Raw genomic sequence first — 21848 nt, forward strand, 5'->3', positions numbered from 1 at the left:
TTTGTTTTCTTCATTTTTTTCTTTTTTTATTATTTTACAGCAGAAAGAATATAAAGCATTCAGAAAACATCTTCCATATTTTAAGGGCATTTCAAAACGTTTTGCATGGCTTCAGCAGCTGAAATCTCGTAATTTTTTACTTTTTTTTTTTACATATCCATCGAGTCAGTGACACTTGTACATGCACAATTACAAAAACAAAACTAACAAACCAGAAAGAGGGGGAAGAAAAAGAGGAGAAAGCAATACACATTAGGAGAACGGGAAAAAGGAGTGGTTGAAATAATAGGGGAAGGAGAGAAAGAGAGGGTCACAACAGGGAAAGACAAGAGAGGAAGACAGTTATAGAGGAGAGGAAAATGTATCTAACACTAGTTCACATGCAAAGTGTCGAGGACCCACGACTTTGTTTAAAGAAGGGCCATTTTTTTTCTTCTTGGTTTGGAATTGATGAAAACGTGCAGTTCGGTAAAGGGTGCCATATAATTGCTGTCCATAAACTACTGAATGCTTGTCTTGCAATACTGGCATTTGCATAAGAGTATGTCAACTAAATGTGTCCAATCATCTTCTATCTTCACTAGGTCTATAGGTCTCCACAAAATAATGCTTATTGCTCTGTGTCCACAAGTGGAAAACGTTGTGAGATGGTTTCTGCTCTGTGGTCCTGATGTGCCTACCTTTCAGTAGTTTGGGTGCATTGACAAAGGTAGAGGAGGAAAGCTAGTCCCTCAGGTCAATTAGCAGAGTGTAATGAAGGTAATCAAATCCATATGAAGTGCCTGTTTCTATAGCTAAACTGTCATACCACCCAGAAAATGGCTGTCAGCCATTCCTGAAGGGCTTTTTTTCTGAAACAACTGTCCCTTTAATATCTGGTCATCTTCAACTGCCTCAAAGTCTCAGGAAGACCCCACTCAAATGTTTCAACATGTCATCACCCATATCTTAACCGAGATGAAATGTATAACTGAGAATAACTCGATAGACTATTCGAAGCTGTGTGTGATACTATTACATCGCAAGTCCTTGTTTTACTGAGAAACATCAAGTCAGAGGAGGTCAAAGGTTGAAATGTTACTATACTCATTAGCATAGTCTATAAAAGAAAGTTAAGCATTTCCATTAGACTTCAAGCCATAGTGTCCCATAATGCAAACTCCTTTCTGTCTGAGCTATAGCCAAGACAGAAATAATTGACCGTACTGTCAATTGTGATCAACTTGTCTCAACTATAATTAGCTACACTACAATGATTTGTGTCCCCTATTTTTGATTTAGTGTCCTTACATCTCTCCTCAGTTCAGCTTACTTATCTGAGAGGAAATAGATAACAGTAATGTATCCAGGATCATAGTAATCCTTTGCCTGTCTTGACCAGAAAGCTCTGTTGAGGGGTGTTGCATCTTCCTATCCTACTTCAATACAGTATGTCCTCTCTCTCTGCAGTGAATCACCAATCAGTGTCCTGCTCCACTTCCTCCTCCCCATTTTGGCACCCTGAGTAAAAGACGGAAGGGAGGTGAGCCGTTCCCTAGGACTAGGAGCAGGCTAGGAAAATAACACAATGATGAGCTCCATCTGCTGAACTGTGTACAAGTGAGACTGACTGTGCCTTGACATACCTATCTGCATATCTGGATATGTCCAGTGCAGTGTACTGTTGCCTGTGTGTGTGTGTGTATTGTTGTCTAGTATAATACTTGCAGTATACTGCCAAAAGAGTGTCCGAACTGGTCAGGTATTTGAAGTTGAGAGCACACCATCTCTATATCCAAATGAATGAAAAATCAAATGTGTTAAAAAAAAGTTTCAACTTGCTTCTAGAAAAACTTGCCCTCATGCTACCCCTGGAAATATGGTCAGTAAATACTGCAGATTGATCATAGTTTGTATTTTAAGGGTTCTCCTCTTCCCTCCAATCACATGCCCTCCGTCTTTGAGAGTTCTGTGACACGTCAAACCAACGTTCTTCGTTTTACAGAACAGCAAGTCTTTAAAAGTCTAACTACCGATTCTAGAAAAATAAGCATGCTTTGGGTGCAGTTCAGTCACCCAGTTAACTATATCATGCAAGCATAATAAAACCTTCTCATATGGCCACAGCAGTGTATTGGCTGGCATTCTTACCACTACCAGAATGATGAATGCAAGGCAATAAAACCACAGAAGTTATGGAATCTAATTCTCATGGTTTCAACAGGCAGTTCCAATAGAAAATGAAAACGCTTAGAATGTTGACAAGATGGAATGCGCTCCGTGGGGTAAGGGAACACTGTCACTGGACTGATTTTGGTGATGGTTTTGGGTTGATATATTGTATGTACTTGATATACAGTAGTCCTAAAGAATTATGGATCAGTTGCTATTGGTATCTCCAAAGCCATGTTTTCCTCCTTAGGTACCTTGCATGCTTCCTGACATTGGCTTTGTGCGATCAATCAGGATATGATTAGGCACTTTCTACATAAACACTCTGAAAATAGGTTTACATATCAAGTCTCTGTGAAATAAACACAAACATACAGAGAAATAAACCCAGAAGTACAGAAAAACAAAAACATCAGAACAGCCAACAGTGTCTGAGATGCATTTCAGCATTTAAAACAACACAATGTAATTGTCCAATGGCATGTTCTTATAGGAATAGAATATATATCGGCAAAACTGCAAGAACCAGCAGACACTTATGGCCTAGGATTGAATACCATTGGATAGTCTCTATCATGCATTCACAGATACAGTATAATCAACTGGTATCAATGGGTCTGTTCCCACTTCCCACATCTCATTTCATCATCTTTCAAACACTGCCCTCACATACCCCATTATGAACCAGACACATACATTGTATTCTTCCTCGGAAGTTGCTATAATAGTAGTGGTGCATCTTGTTACGCTTACACTCCTTTTGGCTCATTGACTTAGCTGCAACGATCCATAAATGGTTCATGTGTTTCATCATAAAACCCCATCCGTTCTTTTTTGCTGTTGTTGCACTTTCGATTGTTTCAAGTGTTGCTTCTGCAGGCAAATGACTCGTTGACTTTTACAAAGAATGCCAGCGATGCTACACATCATTCACTGTTGGCCACATTACATGTTGACTCTGGTCTGTCCTGACCCTGACAGGCCTTGGTAAAGTTAAGCTTCCAGCCCAAAACGTAAAAACAAACGTCTTGGTGTGTCAGCAGTTGGATATCGTCTATTTCATCACCCGTGAGTTGTCCTATGAAACGCATGTTCAATCAACCTCAACTATAAACAACAACAACAAAAAACAGGGCTGAGATTCCCATAGACACGGTTGCCATTTACAATCTTTATATGAACACAATCCATACGAACATGCTAAGAGACATTGACACCACCACCCTTCTCTCATACGGATGAAATAAAGCACACCTTTCTTTTGCATTCGAAATGTAACTGACAAAGTGATCCCTGTGTATTTGGTGATGATGGCAACAAAAACAAATCTTGGGTTGTTCTGACGTGCGATAATGGGTGAGAAACAGGAGACTTAAAAGTTGCTGTAGAAATATTTATCCCTCTGCAATGTGTACCTCTCTATCTGTGATACGCTGCCAGTCGTGATGGGACCTTGTGGTCTTCAATGCTAGTGTCTATTTCATTGTATGATTATCTGTTCTGATAAGATTAACTTAATTCTCTTGTTAAGCAATATAGCATTCACATTACTTGGCACCATTGGCAAAAGATTCTTGGTAGCCCAAAACAAAAATGTAAACATAACCATACATGTCTTAAGATCATTTTGCAGATTTCTCCTATCTCTAAATACATTATATATATTTTTTTTAAACTTTTTAGTATTCGCAATAATGTCATGCTTTAGCAAAATGTTCTTCTCAAGAACAATCAAAATAAAATAAAATACTCTTATAGTGAAATAGTTAGAATCATTTTACAGAGCATAGCCACTACTGCTTTTGTTTAGTGTTTTTTTTTTAACCTTTGTTCATGTTTTTCATGCACATAGCTCATTTTTATCCCAGGTATTTACACTATATACAATCAATACAACCATACTTCTTAGGCATTCAAACAAAACTATACAAATATTCTGTTTTTGTCTCGTACCTGTTTTTGACCCCTTTTTAATGAATAAAATAATATATTTCTAAAATACAATCCCCTTTTGGGTAAATGTTTTTCCCTACGTACCTTCAGCCTTCTTTATATACAGAAACCGCTCAATTGTCAAAAATATGGATTTGTCTAACCCCTATTTTGGGACTAGCTTAGGGACCCCTCGAAGAATCTCTAAGATGTCAAGGCAATGTATGTGATCTTCCCCTCAAAAGCCCTCACAGGCCCTGAAGTTCATTTAAAAAGAACAACAATAACCTTCATGACTGTAATCATTACAACACAAAAGAGGCAAGTTTTCTTTCTTTTTAGAATACCGAGGAAACAAATAAGGCAAATGAAAAAGAAAACAAGAGGACAATATTCAGTAACTAGAGGGTATGAATGACTCTTGGGGAAGTAGGTGGGTACATGGGAGACTCTGTTGCATTTTAACATGAAGACAAACGCAAAACATTGAAAAACAGAGGTTACAGACCTAATTTCAAGCACGCAGGCGAAGACCTTCACCCATAGGCATGCACATTTGATAAAATTGACAACACATCATTTTTTAGGAGACAAGTCAGTTATACCGGTAATGGGTATAAGCACGGAACAGATTCAAGCAAAGAGGAATTAAACATATATTTAAAAAAAAAAAAACACACACCATTGAATCCCCTATCTCTTGCCTCACAGTGCCCCCTAAACGTAGATAACAAAATAAGTCATTATTTTAATAAGCCCCGCCCATTCCTTCTCACACCCCTCCTACATTCATATGCAGCCCCACCCCTTCGGACTGACTGGCGGAGTAGAGCACAGCGTAACAGAAGGACGCTTGATCTATTTCCAGTTACTATACTGAATGTATTCACCGACTGTTGATAGGGAGAGTAAGTTTGCAAATGGATCAATATATTACCGAGAATGTTTGGTTCATTAGATGACATGTTTTCTCCTTCAAATGGATGAATCAGTTCACTTTTTAAAAAAAATGATGAAATACAATTAGAGCCAAGTCCCAATGTGTTTCTGTAATGTTTCCTTATGTTCTGGTTGGCGTCTGTCCTCCATCCTAGCTGTCCTCCATCTTATCCTTTTGGTTTGATCCACTGGTGGCAGGGACCTTTTCCACATGTCCAACATTCCTCTTCCTTTACCATCTAAAAACCTAGACTCCGATACTCCCAAAAAGACAAAGCAATCCATGAAAAAGTGCAAAAAATGTCATGAAGCGAATGTTCTGCCCCCCACAGCTTCTTCTCCTTTAGTTTAGAATTCTACAGAAGAAGTTGCCACTCTCCAACATACACAACGATAGATAAACGTGAAAAATGCTGTTGTTGTTGTACATGTAATCGAAGTGGAATCAGTCACGCTGTCATAGTTGTAATAATAATCGCAGTGTTTTCACTGAACTGTTTATTTTCTTCTCTTGTAAAATGTCTTGGGTACAAAGGGGGGAAAGAAAAGGAGGAGAGTGATGTCACATTGTGAGGGGGCTCTTCTGAGGGTTCTCATGTTCCTTGGCCCTTTTCGATTCGTTCACTCTGAAACACAGACGGAGAGACAGACATCATTTAAACAGGGGTCTATGATCACCGTCACAGATCAGCTCTCACTGGATGGTGATGTACTCTAATGTCTCAAACCATTCCCCTCCCTAGAGGACACCATTCCCCTCCCTAGAGGACACCATTCCCCTCCCTAGAGGACACCATTCCCCTCCCTAGAGGACACCATTCCCCTCCCTAGAGGACACCATTCCCCTCCATAGAGGACACCATTCCCCTCCCTAGAGGACACCATTCCCCTCCATAGAGGACACTATTCCCCTCCATAGAGGACACTATTCCCCTCCATAGAGGACACCATTCCCCTCCCTAGAGGACACCATTCCCCTCCATAGAGGACACCATTCCCCTCCCTAGAGGACACCATTCCCCTCCATAGAGGACACTATTCCCCTCCATAGAGGACACCATTCCCCTCCATAGAGGACACCATTCCCCTCCATAGAGGACACCATTCCCCTCCATAGAGGACACCATTCCCCTCCCTAGAGGACACCATTCCCCTCCCTAGAGGATACCATTCCCCTCCATAGAGGACACCATTCCCTCGAGAGAGGACAAGAGACATGGAGATCGACACAGCCCTCGTCAACGGGAGCTGGTGCTGGTCTGGAAAGAAAACACTGATTAATCTGACAACTATCAACATTGATAAAGACTTATTTGGATTAGATCTCATTCAGTCTAAATGATTATGTTGAATCCCTAAGTCTTACAGCTCACTGAACCCATTCATTCAATACAGGTCAACATTGAAACTTGAAAACGATTCTTAAAGCAGTTTGATTTACTTTTAGACTCTTGAGAATATAATGTGATTGAAATAAGGTGTCTCGATAATGTAACTCTCTCCAAAACAAATCTCAAGAGAGGAAACAGTCCCTTGACAATTCCACCAAATATTTGTTGGGCTGAAAGAGACCATCAAGGCAGGCAGAGGTTAACAAATTGGTTTGTATCTGGAACATTGCTATGCACCAAATAAATTACTTTATCACTCCAGAATTGTGTTTAAATGAGTTTAATCAGAGGACTGTATTATTGTGTCTATCACTAAATGATGAACTACTAACACAATTGAAAATGTAACGCATTCAATTTGCGAAAGAAAAAAAAATATCCTATCCAAACTTGTATTGTGTTTGTATTGCATTATGTCTACTGGGAAGTGACATTACCTTGGCATTCCACTTGTGAACCATGTCCAAACTGAGCCAGAGCCAAACTGACGGCTCAGTAAACACCACACCTAATCAGTGTGTACAATGGACTCAGTAGATCTCACTGTACTGTAAGTCATTAGCCAATTACTGTGTTATATCATAATCAATATACCTATTGGCCCTTGGTGCTTGTACTGCTGACCACAGGAACAGTGGGACTGGTGTATTTGCTCTGCCTGGCTTTACCTTCTATACTGCTTCTGAGAAAAGTCTTCTCATATACATTTAGGATGAGTGGACAATGAGTGGATAGAACCAAGGTAATGTCCATTTTTTACGACTGAGGACCAGTTTGCAAACAAGTGTTTTCATTTGTACTTTTAAATGCTGCCCTCTGGGAATACATTGTGCATATTGTTGTATATGTTTTTTACCCAAATAAATTCAATTCAGAATGCGTTACATTTCACATGGGTTTAGACGTGTATCAACCCGAATGTCCTTCAACTCTACAGAGCTCAGCGGTGAGCCCCCACCCACACTGCTATTTATGTAGGTTTAGTGATTCTCAGTGTGCTACTTCCTCTTCCTCTTCCCCTGGGGTGTGAATCCATTACTGGTACCACTCCTGCTGTTCTAACTCCCTGGAGGTGCATGGCAGGGACTCCCCCCCCATTGTTTGCTTGGTACTGCTAGTCTGACCTATTTGTGCTATCACAGCACTGTAACCCAGATCTTAACAAACATGCATGCTATCGCACCTTCATAGTACTGAAGCTACCTCACCTGCTCTCAAAGCACAGTAACCCATTCCGTACAGTAAGGATGTCTCAGATACAGAGGAAGTTAAGTTATCAGTGGTATGGCCTTATCAACCTAGCAATTTGTCATATAGAGATTGTGCTGATATATTACAATGAATTGATTCTCACAATGAATTGACTCTCACAATGAATTGATTCATACATTCAAAATTCCCCCTTGTCTAAGAAGGTGAACTACATTGTTTGTGAGTCATAAAGATGATGACGCTGATGATAACCGTCACATACTGTCGGTATTTTTGTCAATATGCCCGAAGACTTTCCGGGGGAGTAGTGGGACAGACAAACCGTTTCCACCCATGAAGAATTTCTTCAATATTTTCAGTGATGACGCAAGTGTCATTGAACCAGGCCTGAAATAGTGACAGATATCAATGCGATGCCGAAGGGAGCTCGTACAAGACAGTTTTGACAGTTTGAGTGAACAAAACCGAAGGGGATCAAGCCCTCCCTCAACTCTGTCATGTGGGGCACAACAGGACAGACAGTAAGACAGACAGCTGTTTGGTAGAAAATATCCGGTCCATAGCATGCCTGGGGGTACATGTTAAAGAGCAAGGCCCATAGAGGCATGCAACATAGAGAAAACCACCTTCCGTTCTGTAAATAGGCATTTTCACAACCACATCAATAAAACAGAAGAACAATTCAACTCCTTTCCAGAGAAGAGAAAGAGGTGCCTGTTAAGTGTTGCAGTGGCATAGTCATTCATAAGCGGTGGTTAGTTGGTTTAATAAGAGTAAAGTTACGCCTGCTCTGACTCTGAGCTTCTCAGTCAGTCCACCTGTGGCTCCAGTAGGCAGCCATCATGCAAGCAGGCATCAAGCAACAGTGATGGACAAGATACAGGGAGGGGGAGAGAGAGAGAGAGAGAGAGAGAGAGAGAGAGAGAGGTTGAGAGGGAGGGAGAGATGGATGGAAAGAAAGTGAGAGAGAGTGAGAGAGAGACAGAGAGGAGGTCAAGGACTCAGGATATATAACTGTATTGTTAGAGAGAGAGAGGCAGAGACATACAGTGTAGACGAGGAGGAGAGAAAGAGAAGGACGAACTGAGTTGCTGAGGCTGCACTCACCCGCTTGAACAGTCTATGGTCCATCAAGGGGCTTCGCATAAAAAGCAAAACAATACCAGACAGCTATTAGCACACAGTAGGCACTGTGAGGGAAGGAATTGGGGCGAGGAGAAGAGAGGTGGGGGCCAAATACAGTGGAGGGGAAGAGGGGGGTGTCTGAAGTGTTGTATATAACCCACCTAGACCTTTTATCAACCCCAAAATAAATAAAATAGACAAATGAAAACAGAGAACTGTCCCTCTCATCTGTGCAGACTCCTTCTCGCCATCTAACGTGTAGTGAACCATTCATTTATCTTGCAAATCCCTACACTGAAAGAAGGTATGTATTTGGTAGTGTGTGTGTGAACATAACAAACATATTTGGAAACCCATAGGAGTTAGGGTTGTGGGCGGGGCTTACCTGTGGCGGCAGCGGCGTAGAAACCGCATGATCTTCCTGGCAGCCTGATCCTGCCTCTTGGAGAGCAGACTACTTCTACAACACACAAGACAAGAGGGAACCCTGGCTTTTGAGAGGGTCCACAATATTAAAAGATACTGTGGCTGTTTGAGGCTAGTGTAGTTTCACAATGCTTGTGCTCTTTTTCAACCACGCTTTTAACCTTGACTTCAGGAGATTCTGTTATAGCATGGATACTATCCTCTCCGGGGAAACTCAAGAGCCTTGGTGTCTTCATCAATGTAAAAGATATTTACAGAAGTCGTATGTTCAAAATCTCAACCAATTACGCATGAACACAGAAGGCCACTACGATTCTAGGGACTGCAAATGGGACTGCAGTCGTTCGTTATAAATTGATTTCCCCAAGTGAAGTCTGCAAGGTTAAAGTGGCAGTCAGCAGTTGCCTTCTCCCTACCCCCGTTCCATAAAAAAGCTGAGGGATGGGGCTGAAGAAATGTACCACTCTCAAATTCATAGACGGAGCTACGGGTCTGACCAAACCCTTAGTATCAAAATATTACTTTTGAGGGGATATAGAGTTTGTTAAAATGTACTTTGTTTACAGACATTGGCATAAAATAAGCTTATATGTTGGGTTCTGATGGGGTACGGCAGTTGAACTAAGCTCATGAGGCATTTATAAGTTCTATTCTTTAAGAACCATGGGTACATATCATTCATTTATAAGTTATATTCTTTAAGAACCATGGGTACATATCATTCATTTATAAGTCCCAAAATAGATGTAACAACTGCAGACTGCCGCTATCCTGTAATGAGGCCCGCCTCCTGTATGTGTGTATTACTGTGTGTGTATCTGAGTGTGTGTCAATGCGTTTAGCTACTTGAGTTTATGCTGCTGTATGTGTGTATTACTGTGTGTGTATCTGAGTGTGTGTCAATGCGTTTAGCTACTTGAGTTTATGCTGCTGTATGTTCGTGTGTGTGTGTTATTTAATCAATAAGGCATGAGGGGGGGTTTGTGGTATATGGCCAATATACCATGGCCAAGGGCTGTTCTTAAGCACGATGCAACGCGGAGTGCCTGGATACAGCTATTAGCCGTGGGATATTATATACCACAAACCCCTGAGTTGCCTTAATGCTATTATAAACTGTTTACCAACATAATGCGATTATAATTAGATTATAATTAAAATAAATGTTTTGTCATACCCGTGGCTGTCAGCCAATAGGCATTCAGGGCTCGAACCACCCAGTTTATAATGTGTATTTAACTACCTGAGTTTGTGTTGCTGTGTTTCAGTGTGAGTGTGCTACTGTGTGTGTGTGTGTTGTTGTGTTTCAGTGTGAGTGTGCTACTGTGTGTGTGTGTGTTGTTGTGTGAGTGTCACGGATCCCCCCAGTACTACTGCTCATTCTGTTCACCAGTTCCGGAGGTCCACGTCACCGGCCTTCTAGGCTGCACTGAACTGTGTCATTACACACACCTGTCCCCTATTCCGACTGATTAGTACTTGCATAAATGTGCCCTTTGTTTCCCCCATTGGGCTGTCGATTATTGTTCTCATGTCCGTTGGCCGTGTGAGTACCTATGCGTTGGTGCAGCTGTTATGCTGCGTGCTTTATAGATTGTGTATTACGGGTATCGTTCCGTGTCGTTCATCAAGGTTTACCCTCTCTCTTTTGTTTGGGTACAGCCCAGTGTTTTGTATATGTGTTTGTTTTGGGTGTATTAAAAACCCCTATTGTGTATTCCTGCAACATCCTTTATACCAGCGTGACAGTGTGTTTAGCTACCTGTGTGTGTGTGTGTGTGTGTGTGTGTGTGTGTGTGTGTGTGTGTGTATACACATACCTGAGTTTATGTTGCACCAGGGCGGCGGCGGCTCCTCTGCGGTGGGGCCTGAGCCTGCCAAACTCCTTGTAGCCGCGGTAGTACTGCTGGATCAGCACGGCCGCCCGCCTGCTCTGCTGGAACTTCCTCTGCTCCTGGTAGCTGCGGAACTTACTCTGGATAAGAATGGCGGCCTGCGTCATCTTCTTATAAAGTGCATACTGCCACCGAGACGACCAGAGAGGAGGAGACGGAGGGTCAGGAACAGGAGGTTTGGAAATGATGGCCTCAAATGCACACATTTCTTGTCTGATTCACACTCTATGGCCAAATCAAGTCAAGCCAAACTGGGCTGACCTGGTGACGCATTCACTCTAGTTGCTGGAACCGTGCTGCAAAAGATAGACTAGCCAGTACGGTTAAGGTTGGCCCTAGAGTGTGAATCAGGCACAATACTATATAACTGGACTTAGGAAAGGTGCTGATATAGGTTGAGTATCAATATAACCAAGTCAAGTGAACTTAGGTTGCATTGTAAGCAATCTGAGACAGTGAAAATATGTTACCTTCAAGGCTATCCATGTAAGCTTGCAAACAAAGAAAATGTGAGATTGTGAATCACGAAGGCATGAACAAGGTTCAGTCTGCGCCTAGAAAAAGTTAAAGGCTTTCTAAAAATCCCTAATAAATGTACTGCATCTATCCACTGTCTGTAAGATAATGCAATATGTAAAAGCATCCAACTATTGAATCTCCATGTGTGTGCCCAGCCTACCTGTTTGTACTTCTTGTAACAACGCTGAATGACGGCCGCAGCTACTTCCTGTTGATCTCTGAATGGGCGCCCCTGTGAGAGAGTAGGAGAGGTCAGAGGTCAGAAGTCAAAGTATAGGAAGTGGCGTAGTCTATTATAGGGCGCCACGGCTCCCTGAGGTCTCTTCCTGGGCCCAGGGCCCTGGTTGTCTGGAGGACAGAGGGAAGACCTGGGGTTGAGGAGGCTGGGGGAGAGGCTCCATCCTGGGCTGGGAGAGAAGAGAGGTAGGTGGTGGTGCCAGCCCAGAGTTCTTCTCCTCCCCAGTGTCAGCTGGCAGAGGGGTAGAACAGATGACAGTGAATGATAGTGAACAGTTTGAGACGTGGAAACTCATTAAAGCTAGCCATGGGGGGGTAGCAAGGTGAGGCGTGGGGGAGCTGGGCAGGGTATGTGGAGCTGGTTAAGGACAGGAAGCAGCGGGCTCCACACACATATAATTTAAATAGAGAGAGAAGAGAAAGGGAGAGAGAGCTTACAGGGAGCAGGGAAAAAGGAGCAGTGCAGTCTTTCCTTAAAGCAAGGCCATGCTCTGCTCAAAGCAGTCCTTTCCCATGCTGAAACCACAGGGACCACAGAGTTTGAGTGTGTCTTAGTGAGACACGCACAGAGAGAGGTAGATATGAGTGTTAATTAACACAATCCATTGATGATTACTGGGTGAGGGTCCTCACAGCAAAGATAGTGTCTTGTGCACTCAGCACACTCCGAAACAGACCAGGACGTAGCTTTGTTCATATAGCAACCTTTCCAGATTCAAGGGACCCATTCATCATTTCACCTGATGACATTAAGGTCAACACCACATCAACATAGAGTGCCAGTCCTAACAGAGATGCTGTACTTTGTTTTGGACAGCAGGTATGATACTGTGTGTGGTACCTCATCCAGGCCTGTACCTTGTACTTGCGGAAGGCAGTTTGGACTAGACGGGCGGCCTCGTACAGCTCCCTCTGCTCGGGGTCGGACAGGGTGAGCTGGGCCAGGTCTCTCTCCACCTTGCTGTTGGAGGCCTGGAGGAACTCGCTCCAGTCGGCCGGGGGGGGCAGGGTGGGCCTCCCCATGGACCCCTCCCTCAGGGGAGACCCCCCTGGGCTGGAGGACGGAGCGAGAGGTCCACTGTACAGAGATCTGGAGGAAGACAGAGGGAGGGGCAGGGGGTTGGAGGTGACAGTTTAAAAAGTAATCAGCTAAGTATTGTTGTCAGAAAATGTAGTACCAATACACTACTGCTATGCCACGCACAAAACATGTATGGTCAGTTTCCCAGATCAGAGTTAAGCCTACATATTCTCCATTGAGAATGCTTTTTAGACTAGGTATAGACTTAATCTGGGTACAGAAAACCAGACCAGATCACATTCAGTACAGAGTGTGGCTCTGCTGTGTTTCTCACCGTAGATGTATAATGCTGGGCAGCTGTTCCACGTCTCCGAGGTAACTGGCCAACCAGCTCATGGTGTTGCTGACCCCAGTACTGTCCAGGGGCACCCCGTCCAGGGCCACAAAGTTCTCCCTCTTGATCCTCTCTGGGGTCGCCTCAATGATGTGCTCTGCCAGAGTCATCATGTTCACCTGCAGGGGGAGAATCCCCAAGGATTGAGTATACTGCAGATCACACACTTAGCACATTGGTACCTTATTGTCTGTCAGTTTGTTCCGTTGCTTTACAATGACGTGCTTTTTGGTTCCGGTGCATCACAATGTGGCAGGAAGGATGAGTCATTACATCCCCATTTCATCTTTGATGTTTCCACATTATGAGTTTGCAAGTTTAGAATGACTTCTAAGATAAATGAACATTAAACATGACAACGATCGTGACAATGACTATGAAGACGATGGTTGTTATTGTTGTGCATCCCTCGCTCTGCCCCTCATCTCCCAGGCTCAGCCTCAGTGTGACTCTGATGGATGGCAGAGGGCTCTCTTGGCTGTGAGAGCCGATCAATGGATGGAGTTTATTATGTGGTGATGGAGGTCCACACACTGCCGGGGAGGCCTGTGTATGTGGGTGTGTGTGTTGACTTCACACGTCAGGGGATCCAGTGGCACGGCCCAACAGAGCTGCCAGCGGTCAATCACATCTTCTTGTCATGTATATTCACTGGTAGTGCAGATCTATAGACGTGAGGTCGATACTATGTCGTGCTATGGATAGTGTTGTCTGGTAAACAAGTGTGAATGTCCGTGCAATGAGCAGGCCAATAGACAGGGTTGGCAGTGGAGTGAGTGGTAAACAGTAGAGTCACTGTCTTGAGTAAATATATGGTAAAAAGCAACTATCTCCAGTAAAGATATGATAAAGAGTAACTAGAGTAAAGAGACAGTAGCGAGTAGGGTGAGTTAACTGACCTGCAGGTCATTCATCTGTGTCATACAGTCCTGGTTCTCCAGATCTTCTCTGTAGGACAGCAGCTCAGTGCTCACCATCTCTCTCTCAGCTATCACCAGCATGTTCCCCAGCTGTTCCCTCTGTCTCAGCCTGCTAGCCAGCTTCTCCTTTCCCAGGCTGCTGCCCCCAGAGCCCCCCGAGCCCTTCCTGCTTGAGCCCCCACTGGAGAAACCCTCCCTGGAGCGCCACTTGGTTCCTCCGGATTCTCCAGCACTTCCCCCACCGGAGAGGCTCTTGTCTGGGCTGAGGCCCTCATGGGACAGGCTCTTGGGGCTGAAGGACAGCTTGTGTAGCTGCTGCTGCTCCAGGCTCAGTGGGACAGACATGGCCTTGTCGGGCCGGGCCTGGAACATCTCTGGGTTTGGCTTGTGTTTCTTGGCCAGGGGCAGGTCTCGCTGGCACTCACTGCTGTAGTAGTTGGAGGGCTCAGATCGCGGCCTTCTCAAGTCTGCAGAAGGGATACAAGATACTATTTTCAAGACATTTAAACAAACAATATTTCCAAAATGTTTTTGTCTAAAGCTCTTATCTATTGTCCCTTTACCCCACTGATACCAGTGTGGGGCCTCAGTTACTGCCTCTCCTGTCCCCCAGTCTGCTCTGACCTGGGTTGAGGTTGCTCGAGGTGGCCGTGGTGGAGCCTCCTTTCTTCCCGCCGGGCGCCATCACGCCGTCGCTGGCCCATGTGACCATCCAGCTGTCTGAGGTGGGAGCGTCGTGGGGGGTGGGGGAGAAGGACATGCGTGTGGTGGGTGGCAGAGGTGCAGGGGGCTGCTGTTCCTCTCTCTGCAGCTGCTCCAGACACTCGGCCAGCTTGGTGTGGCCGCGGGAGCGGGCGATGGACAAGGGCAGGCGTCCCAAGGAGTCAGGGATGGCCAGGGCCCGTCGGTCCCATTTATACAGGACCACTGCCGCTTCCAGGTGACCTAGGGCACACGCCCACATCTGGAGAAAAGACAGCAGTGGCACAGGTCACAGGTCAGAGGAAAGGTGCCAGCATGCCTGTGGTAACTTAACATTATTGGAAAAGTTCATCTTACAATTGAATGATTTCTGAAAGTCTGCAGCGTTTGAAAGGCTTTATGGAAGACTCCTGCAGTGGTTTCATGAGATACAGCTCTCTATAGCTTACCAGAGGGGTGCAGGAGAAGTGGTCCACATTGAGGGGATCGACCTCCAACTCCAGGTCAATGCTGTCTGCATGCTTGGTGCTGTTGGAGGAGAGAACAGAACACTGTACTCCCAGACTACCTCTGGCTAAAACACAACATTATCGACATAAAGTTTTCATCTATTTACCATTTTTGAATACAGTATTTCCTGGTCCTAAACCAGTTCCATAATATATAGTTATATGTCCCAAGGTCTCTCTGTATATTACTTTGATAAACAGACAATCAGAGGTGTCTGAGGTTCTCACTCACCGCCACTTGATGAGTGTCTGGATGAGGGTGGCGTAGCCCTGCCCAGCGGCCAGGTGGAGCAGGGTCATGCCCCTGAAGGTCTTGGAGTGGATCAGGTGTTTGGACTTGGCCCAGCAGGCCCGGTTCATCATCTTCTCACACACCACCACCACACGGCTCTCAAAGCTGCTGCCCGCTTGACCCTGCCCCGACACACACTGACAACACACACAAACACAACCAGTGTTACTTTCAACTACAACACCAACACTTTACAACACCTGACTTCTCAAACAGAAACAGACAGTACCTTTTTTCCAATGTCATCCTCCATAAGCCAAATATCTACCAAGTACATACAATATCAAAGACACTTCTATATCGCTGAATACATCACAAAGCCATTGCTCCATCAATGAAATAGTGCATTTCCTACAGTATGATCTACTTTACCTGTGTCTGGCTGTTGTGACCACCACCACCACCTCCTCCTCCTCCACCTGCCCCTGCTCCCCCTCCTCCTCCTGCACCTCCTCCGCTGCCCTGCTGGTGATGGGAGGCCATCTCTGCCATCCGTCGCTCCATCTGCTCCAGGCGCTCCAGGATGGACATTCTGAACTGGTTATCTGCAACATAGACACATAACACACGTCAGCATCCATAGACCTACAGTATGGTCATCAGTGACACCCAGTACTATGGTGCCATATGGTGCCTATGAAGGCATCTGAATAAATCGGAAGGTATCTGCAACCAAGACACATGAACATGTCGAAACACATCAGTCATTAACTTCAGCACCACTGTTGCCTTTACTTAAATAACCTTTAAGGCCCATCGATCTTGTGCTAATTGCTGCAGTCATTCATTAAAATGCTTTTTTCCTCTAGTAATCTGGACTGGATGATTGACCAGGGAGTGGATGGAGGCTTGGTGAAAGTGTCCGCTCGCTCGCGCACGCACGCACGCACACACACACGGTCTTAGACACCCTCTGAGGAGAGTCTGCAGATGGACTCTCTCTCCTACTGATGAACTAACTCTAGCCCATTATGACTGAGTTTATCATTCCTGCTGTGTTCTGCCTCTCTTGGCCGCATAACACTACCTTTGGCTTATATGGTAGGAGGGGCTGAGAGCCACTGTATAAAATCACTCAACAAGCACTCGTCCATAGTCCTTGAGAAAGGCTTTCCATAGATAGACAGATGGAGGCTATTAGGCTGTACAGTTACTAAATGCTGCTGCCAAATAGTTTTCCAACCATGAGCAGCGTTAACCAACCGATCTACAACCTGGACTGAAAGAAATGCCTCTGGAATTACGGTTCAAAACATAATAAATGCTGAGTCATTTAAAAGTGCTGAATGCCATAACAATGAATTACAAGCATACAGAACATTGCATGCATACAGTGTATTTTATGCTTGAAGCCACATAAGTCAAATCAAATGATAATGAACAACGAGTGGGTAGTGGGTAATGGGTAGTGGGTAATGGTTGGAGTAGGATTGCTCTCCATCAGTTGACCTGCAGTTAGTGTGCTTTAGTCACATACACCAACATAGAGAAGAGAACTCTATGTTCAAACACACGTACACACGGTCGCACACATCCACACACACAGACCAGACAGACACACACATGCACACACATCCACACACACATACGCACACACTCGCATGCACACTCGCACACAAACGCACACACACAGACCGTGGGATGGGATGGGCACAGGAGTAGGGAAGGCAGTAGGGAAGGCAGTAGGTCCATTGCAGAAGGGAAGGCAGGTAGGGAAGGCAGTAGGGAAGGCAGGCAGGGAAAGCAGTAGGGAATTCAGTAGGGAAGGCGAAGGCAGGTAGGGAAGGCAGGCAGGGAAGGCAGTAGGGAAGGCAGGTAGGGAAGGCAGGTAGGGAAGGCAGTAGGGAAGATAGGTAGGGAAGGCAGTAGGGAATGCAGGTAGGGAAGGCAGTAGGGAAGGCAGGTAGGGAAGGCAGTAGGGAAGGCAGGTAGGTAGGGAAGGCAGTAGGGAATGCAGGTAGGGAAGGCAGTAGGGAAGGCAGGTAGGGAAGTCAGTAGGGAAGGCAGGTAGGGAAGGCAGTAGGGAAGGCAGTAGGGAAGGCAGGTAGGGAAGGCAGGTAGGGAAGGCAGTAGGGAAGGCAGGTAGGGAAGGCAGGTAGGGAAGGCAGGTAGGGAAGGCAGTAGGGAAGGCAGGTAGGGAAGGCAGGTAGGGAAGGCAGTAGGGAAGGCAGTAGGGAAGGCAGGTAGGGAAGGCAGTAGGGAAGGCAGGTAGGGAAGGCAGTAGGGAAGGCATGTAGGGAAGGCAGTAGGGAAGGCAGGTAGGGAAGGCAGGTAGGGAAGGCAGGTAGGGAAGGCAGTAGGGAAGGCAGGTAGGGAAGGAAGTAGGGAAGGCAGGTAGGGAAGGCAGGTAGGGAAGGCAGTAGGGAAGGCAGGTAGGGAAGGCAGTAGGGAAGGCAGGTAGGGAAAGCAGGTAGGGAAGGCAGGTAGGGAAGGCAGTAGGGAAGGCAGTAGGGAAGGCAGGTAGGGAAGGCAGTACGAACACTGCATTAGCATTTCTCATTTAGGTAGGGAAGGCAGTAGGGAAGGCATGTAGGGAAGGCAGGTAGGGAAGGCAGTAGGGAAGGCAGGTAGGGAAGGCAGTAGGGAAGGCAGGTAGGGAAAGCAGGTAGGGAAGGCAGGTAGGGAAAGCAGGTAGGGAAGGCAGGTAGGGAAGGCAGTAGGGAAGGCAGGTAGGGAAGGCAGTAGGGAAGGCAGGTAGGGAAGGCAGGTAGGGAAGGCAGTAGGGAAGGCAGGTAGGGAAGGCAGTAGGGAAGGCAGGTAGGGAAAGCAGGTAGGGAAGGCAGGTAGGGAAGGCAGTAGGAAAAGCAGGTAGGGAAGGCAGGTAGGGAAGGCAGGTAGGGAAGGCAGTACGAACACTGCATTAGCATTTCTCATTTAGCCACAGTGAGGCTGTTTCTGTGGCAACCTGCAGTAACTAAGCGACAGGAATATGCCTGTGTGTGTATGGTTCCTCCCTCCCCGCGGCATTGGCTTATTGATGAATGGGAAGAGGAAGACTCGGAGCACGAGTAGAAAACGGGTCAGAAAATCCCACAATGGAAAGAATACAAACACACATACATGTACATCCATTCTCCATCACTACATTATGATAACGGTCGTACATTATCTCCCTGAGGGGACCCTGCAGTAACAATGTAATGACTCCCTAAGTGGGGAGCTGCCACAGACATTTACACTACAGCGTTTCCTGGCAGTCAGTCTCAGGCAGAAGCTCTCCGCCCTTCAGGGAGTGAATGTCATGCTTGTGTTCAGTATAAGTCAAGTAATTGTTACTGTTAAAGGAAAAAACATACAGCCAATGGCCAGTAAATGACTTCTATCACCGATGATGTGTAGTAGATCTAGAAAATCCAATGGATGTTCATCCCACATACACACCATCCTTATGTCTCTCCCCAGCTCTCATCCTGTCACTAGCCATGGCTGATACTTAAATTACCCCCCCCCCCCCCTCCACCTCCACCATAGTGCTAGCTTTCTTCACCTCTCCATAGGTGGCTACGGGCAAAGTGCTGATGAGGGCTGCAGAGGTACCATACCCAGACCATACCCTAGTGGTAGGAGGGGGGAGGTAAGGGTCAGAGGGGTTAAGTAGGTCACAGCCCTGCAGCATTTCTAGCCACCAGGGTTATGCTCTCTGAGAGAGGAAGGATGGGAGAGAGGGGGAGAGAGACGGTGGCGAGGGCAGGAGGAGAGGACTTAGCGGCAGCAGCAAGCCTGGCTGACATGTCTTTGTTCAGACTCAGTGCTGCAGTGTGCTGCAGTGCAGATGATGTCATCTCCACCTGCTGGCTGCTGCTCTGAATGCGATGCACGTATACTGCAGAGGGAGGAGGGAGGGAGCACAGAGCGGGAGGGCTGGATGGAGGGAGGGAGCATGCATCCAGCCAAACAGAACTACAACAACACTCTAACATCACCAACAGCCTCCCTTGTGCCTTGTTCCTCCCTCTCTTGACAGTGTGTAATAGAAGACGTCTACACGGGTCACTAAGGCTGCAGCGACACAGCTCTGATTGACAGGGAGCCTGGCACATCATATGAACAGTAGCTGACTAATCACTTACCCCCAGAAAACACATGTATTAGCTGACAAATAGGAGCTGCTCAAACTGGGTTTGTGTGTTTGAGTGAACAACGGTTTTGTTTCAAATCAAATGAAGGACAGGCCAACATATTCTCATTCTACATGCTGCTTCATCCTATAAAGCTACGGTTGACAGTTTGAAATACACTACATAACCCCTTAAATGGTTAAGTGAGGAGGGAACAGAAGCACTAGCATAATCACTTCAGGTATAGTCTAAAGCTTCTAGTAATGTGTATGAGAACTTGAGCCACAGGTTTGGAGCAGCACAGTAGAGGACAGCTCACTGTCCTAGCTGAGGGACATGAGGACAGGCCACTAACTATTTCACTGCAGATACACACTGCCCAGGTTGGGAAGGTGCAAGACAGATATACACACACACACAAATGCGCGAACACACTAACTATGTGATAGACCGTGAAAACTAGGTACAAGCACTTATTTGCAGTAAATTAGCTCTCAATGTATAATGTAGTAGCATGGAGAGGAAGGTACATGGAAGGCCACAGGAGACTAGTAAGGCATCAAGGACGAATATTCTACACTTTTAGTACAAAAACTGAGTCACAATGGTCTGGATGCCAGGCTAACAATACTGAGTTACAATGGTCTGGATGCCAGGCTAACAATACTGAGTCTCAATGGTCTGGATGCCAGGCTAACAATACTGAGTTACAATGGTCTGGATGCCAGGCTAACAATACTGAGTTACAATGGTCTGGATGCCAGGCTAACAATACTGAGTCACAATGATCTGGATGCCAGGCTAACAATACTGAGTTACAATGGTCTGGATGCCAGGCTAACAATACTGAGTTACAATGGTCTGGATGCCAGGCTAACAATACTGAGTCTCAATGGTCTGGATGCCAGGCTAACAATACTGAGTTACAATGGTCTGGATGCCAGGCTAACAATACTGAGTTACAATGGTCTGGATGCCAGGCTAACAATACTGAGTCACAATGATCTGGATGCCAGGCTAACAATACTGAGTTACAATGGTCTGGATGCCAGGCTAACAATACTGAGTCACAATGGTCTGGATGCCAGGCTAACAATACTGAGTCACAATGGTCTGGATGCCAGGCTAATAATACTAAGTTACAATGGTCTGGATGCCAGGCTGACAATAATGAGTCTCAATGGTCTGGATGCCAGGCTAATAATACTGAGTCACAATAATCTGGATGCCAGGCTAACAATACTGAGTTACAATGGTCTGGATGCCAGGCTGACAATACTGAGTCACAATGGTCTGGATGCCAGGCTAACAATACTGAGTCTCAATGGTCTGGATGCCAGGCTAATAATACTGAGTCACAATGGTCTGGATGCCAGGCTAACAATACTGAGTCACAATGATCTGGATGCCAGGCTAACAATACTGAGTTACAATGGTCTGGATGCCAGGCTAACAATACTGAGTTACAATGATCTGGATGCCAGGCTAACAATACTGAGTTACAATGATCTGGATGCCAGGCTAACAATACTGAGTCACAATGATCTGGATGCCAGGCTAACAATACTGAGTCACAATGGTCTGGATGCCAGGCTAACAATACTGAGTCACAATGGTCTGGATGCCAGGCTAATAATACTGAGTCACAATAATCTGGATGCCAGGCTAACAATACTGAGTTACAATGGTCTGGATGCCAGGCTGACAATAATGAGTCACAATGGTCTGGATGCCAGGCTAACAATACTGAGTCACAATGATCTGGATGCCAGGCTGACAATAATGAGTCACAATGGTCTGGATGCCAGGCTAACAATACTGAGTCTCAATGGTCTGGATGCCAGGCTAATAATACTGAGCCACAATAATCTGGATGCCAGGCTAACAATACTGAGTTACAATGGTCTGGATGCCAGGCTGACAATAATGAGTCACAATGGTCTGGATGCCAGGCTAACAATACTTAGTCACAATGATCTGGATGCCAGGCTAACAATACTGAGTTACAATGGTCTGGATGCCAGGCTGACAATAATGAGTCACAATGGTCTGGATGCCAGGCTAACAATACTGAGTCACAATGATCTGGATTCCAGGCTAACAATACTGAGTTACAATGGTCTGG

General features: G+C 45.5%; 1 protein-coding gene across 5 annotated transcripts in view; it reads right to left on the reverse strand.

The window, feature by feature from the left end:
- Positions 1-21848, reverse strand: part of LOC110492148 (calmodulin-binding transcription activator 1) — a 498493-nt gene continuing 476645 nt past the window's right edge. For 4 of the 5 annotated variants that reach the window (XM_090203128.1, XM_090203126.1, XM_090203127.1 and 1 more), the window contains 13 exons: positions 16038-16210; positions 15606-15802; positions 15314-15392; positions 14787-15126; positions 14142-14629; positions 13183-13361; positions 12686-12917; positions 11751-11822; positions 11542-11562; positions 10997-11196; positions 9136-9210; positions 8733-8763; positions 1-5648 (listed from right to left, as the gene is read on the reverse strand). In XM_090203128.1, the coding sequence (XP_090059254.1) occupies positions 5616-5648; positions 8733-8763; positions 9136-9210; positions 10997-11196; positions 11542-11562; positions 11751-11822; positions 12686-12917; positions 13183-13361; positions 14142-14629; positions 14787-15126; positions 15314-15392; positions 15606-15802; positions 16038-16210 (2120 nt within the window). In that variant the 3' untranslated portion in view covers positions 1-5615. The remainder of the gene's footprint in view (positions 5649-8732; positions 8764-9135; positions 9211-10996; positions 11197-11541; positions 11563-11750; positions 11823-12685; positions 12918-13182; positions 13362-14141; positions 14630-14786; positions 15127-15313; positions 15393-15605; positions 15803-16037; positions 16211-21848) is intronic. The other variant, XM_036947090.2, reaches the window with a different exon arrangement.

The sequence above is a fragment of the Oncorhynchus mykiss genome, chromosome 16 (genome assembly GCF_057628025.1).
Source record: "Oncorhynchus mykiss isolate SJ-2025 chromosome 16, ASM5762802v1, whole genome shotgun sequence".
NCBI classification, from domain to species: domain Eukaryota; kingdom Metazoa; phylum Chordata; class Actinopteri; order Salmoniformes; family Salmonidae; genus Oncorhynchus; species Oncorhynchus mykiss.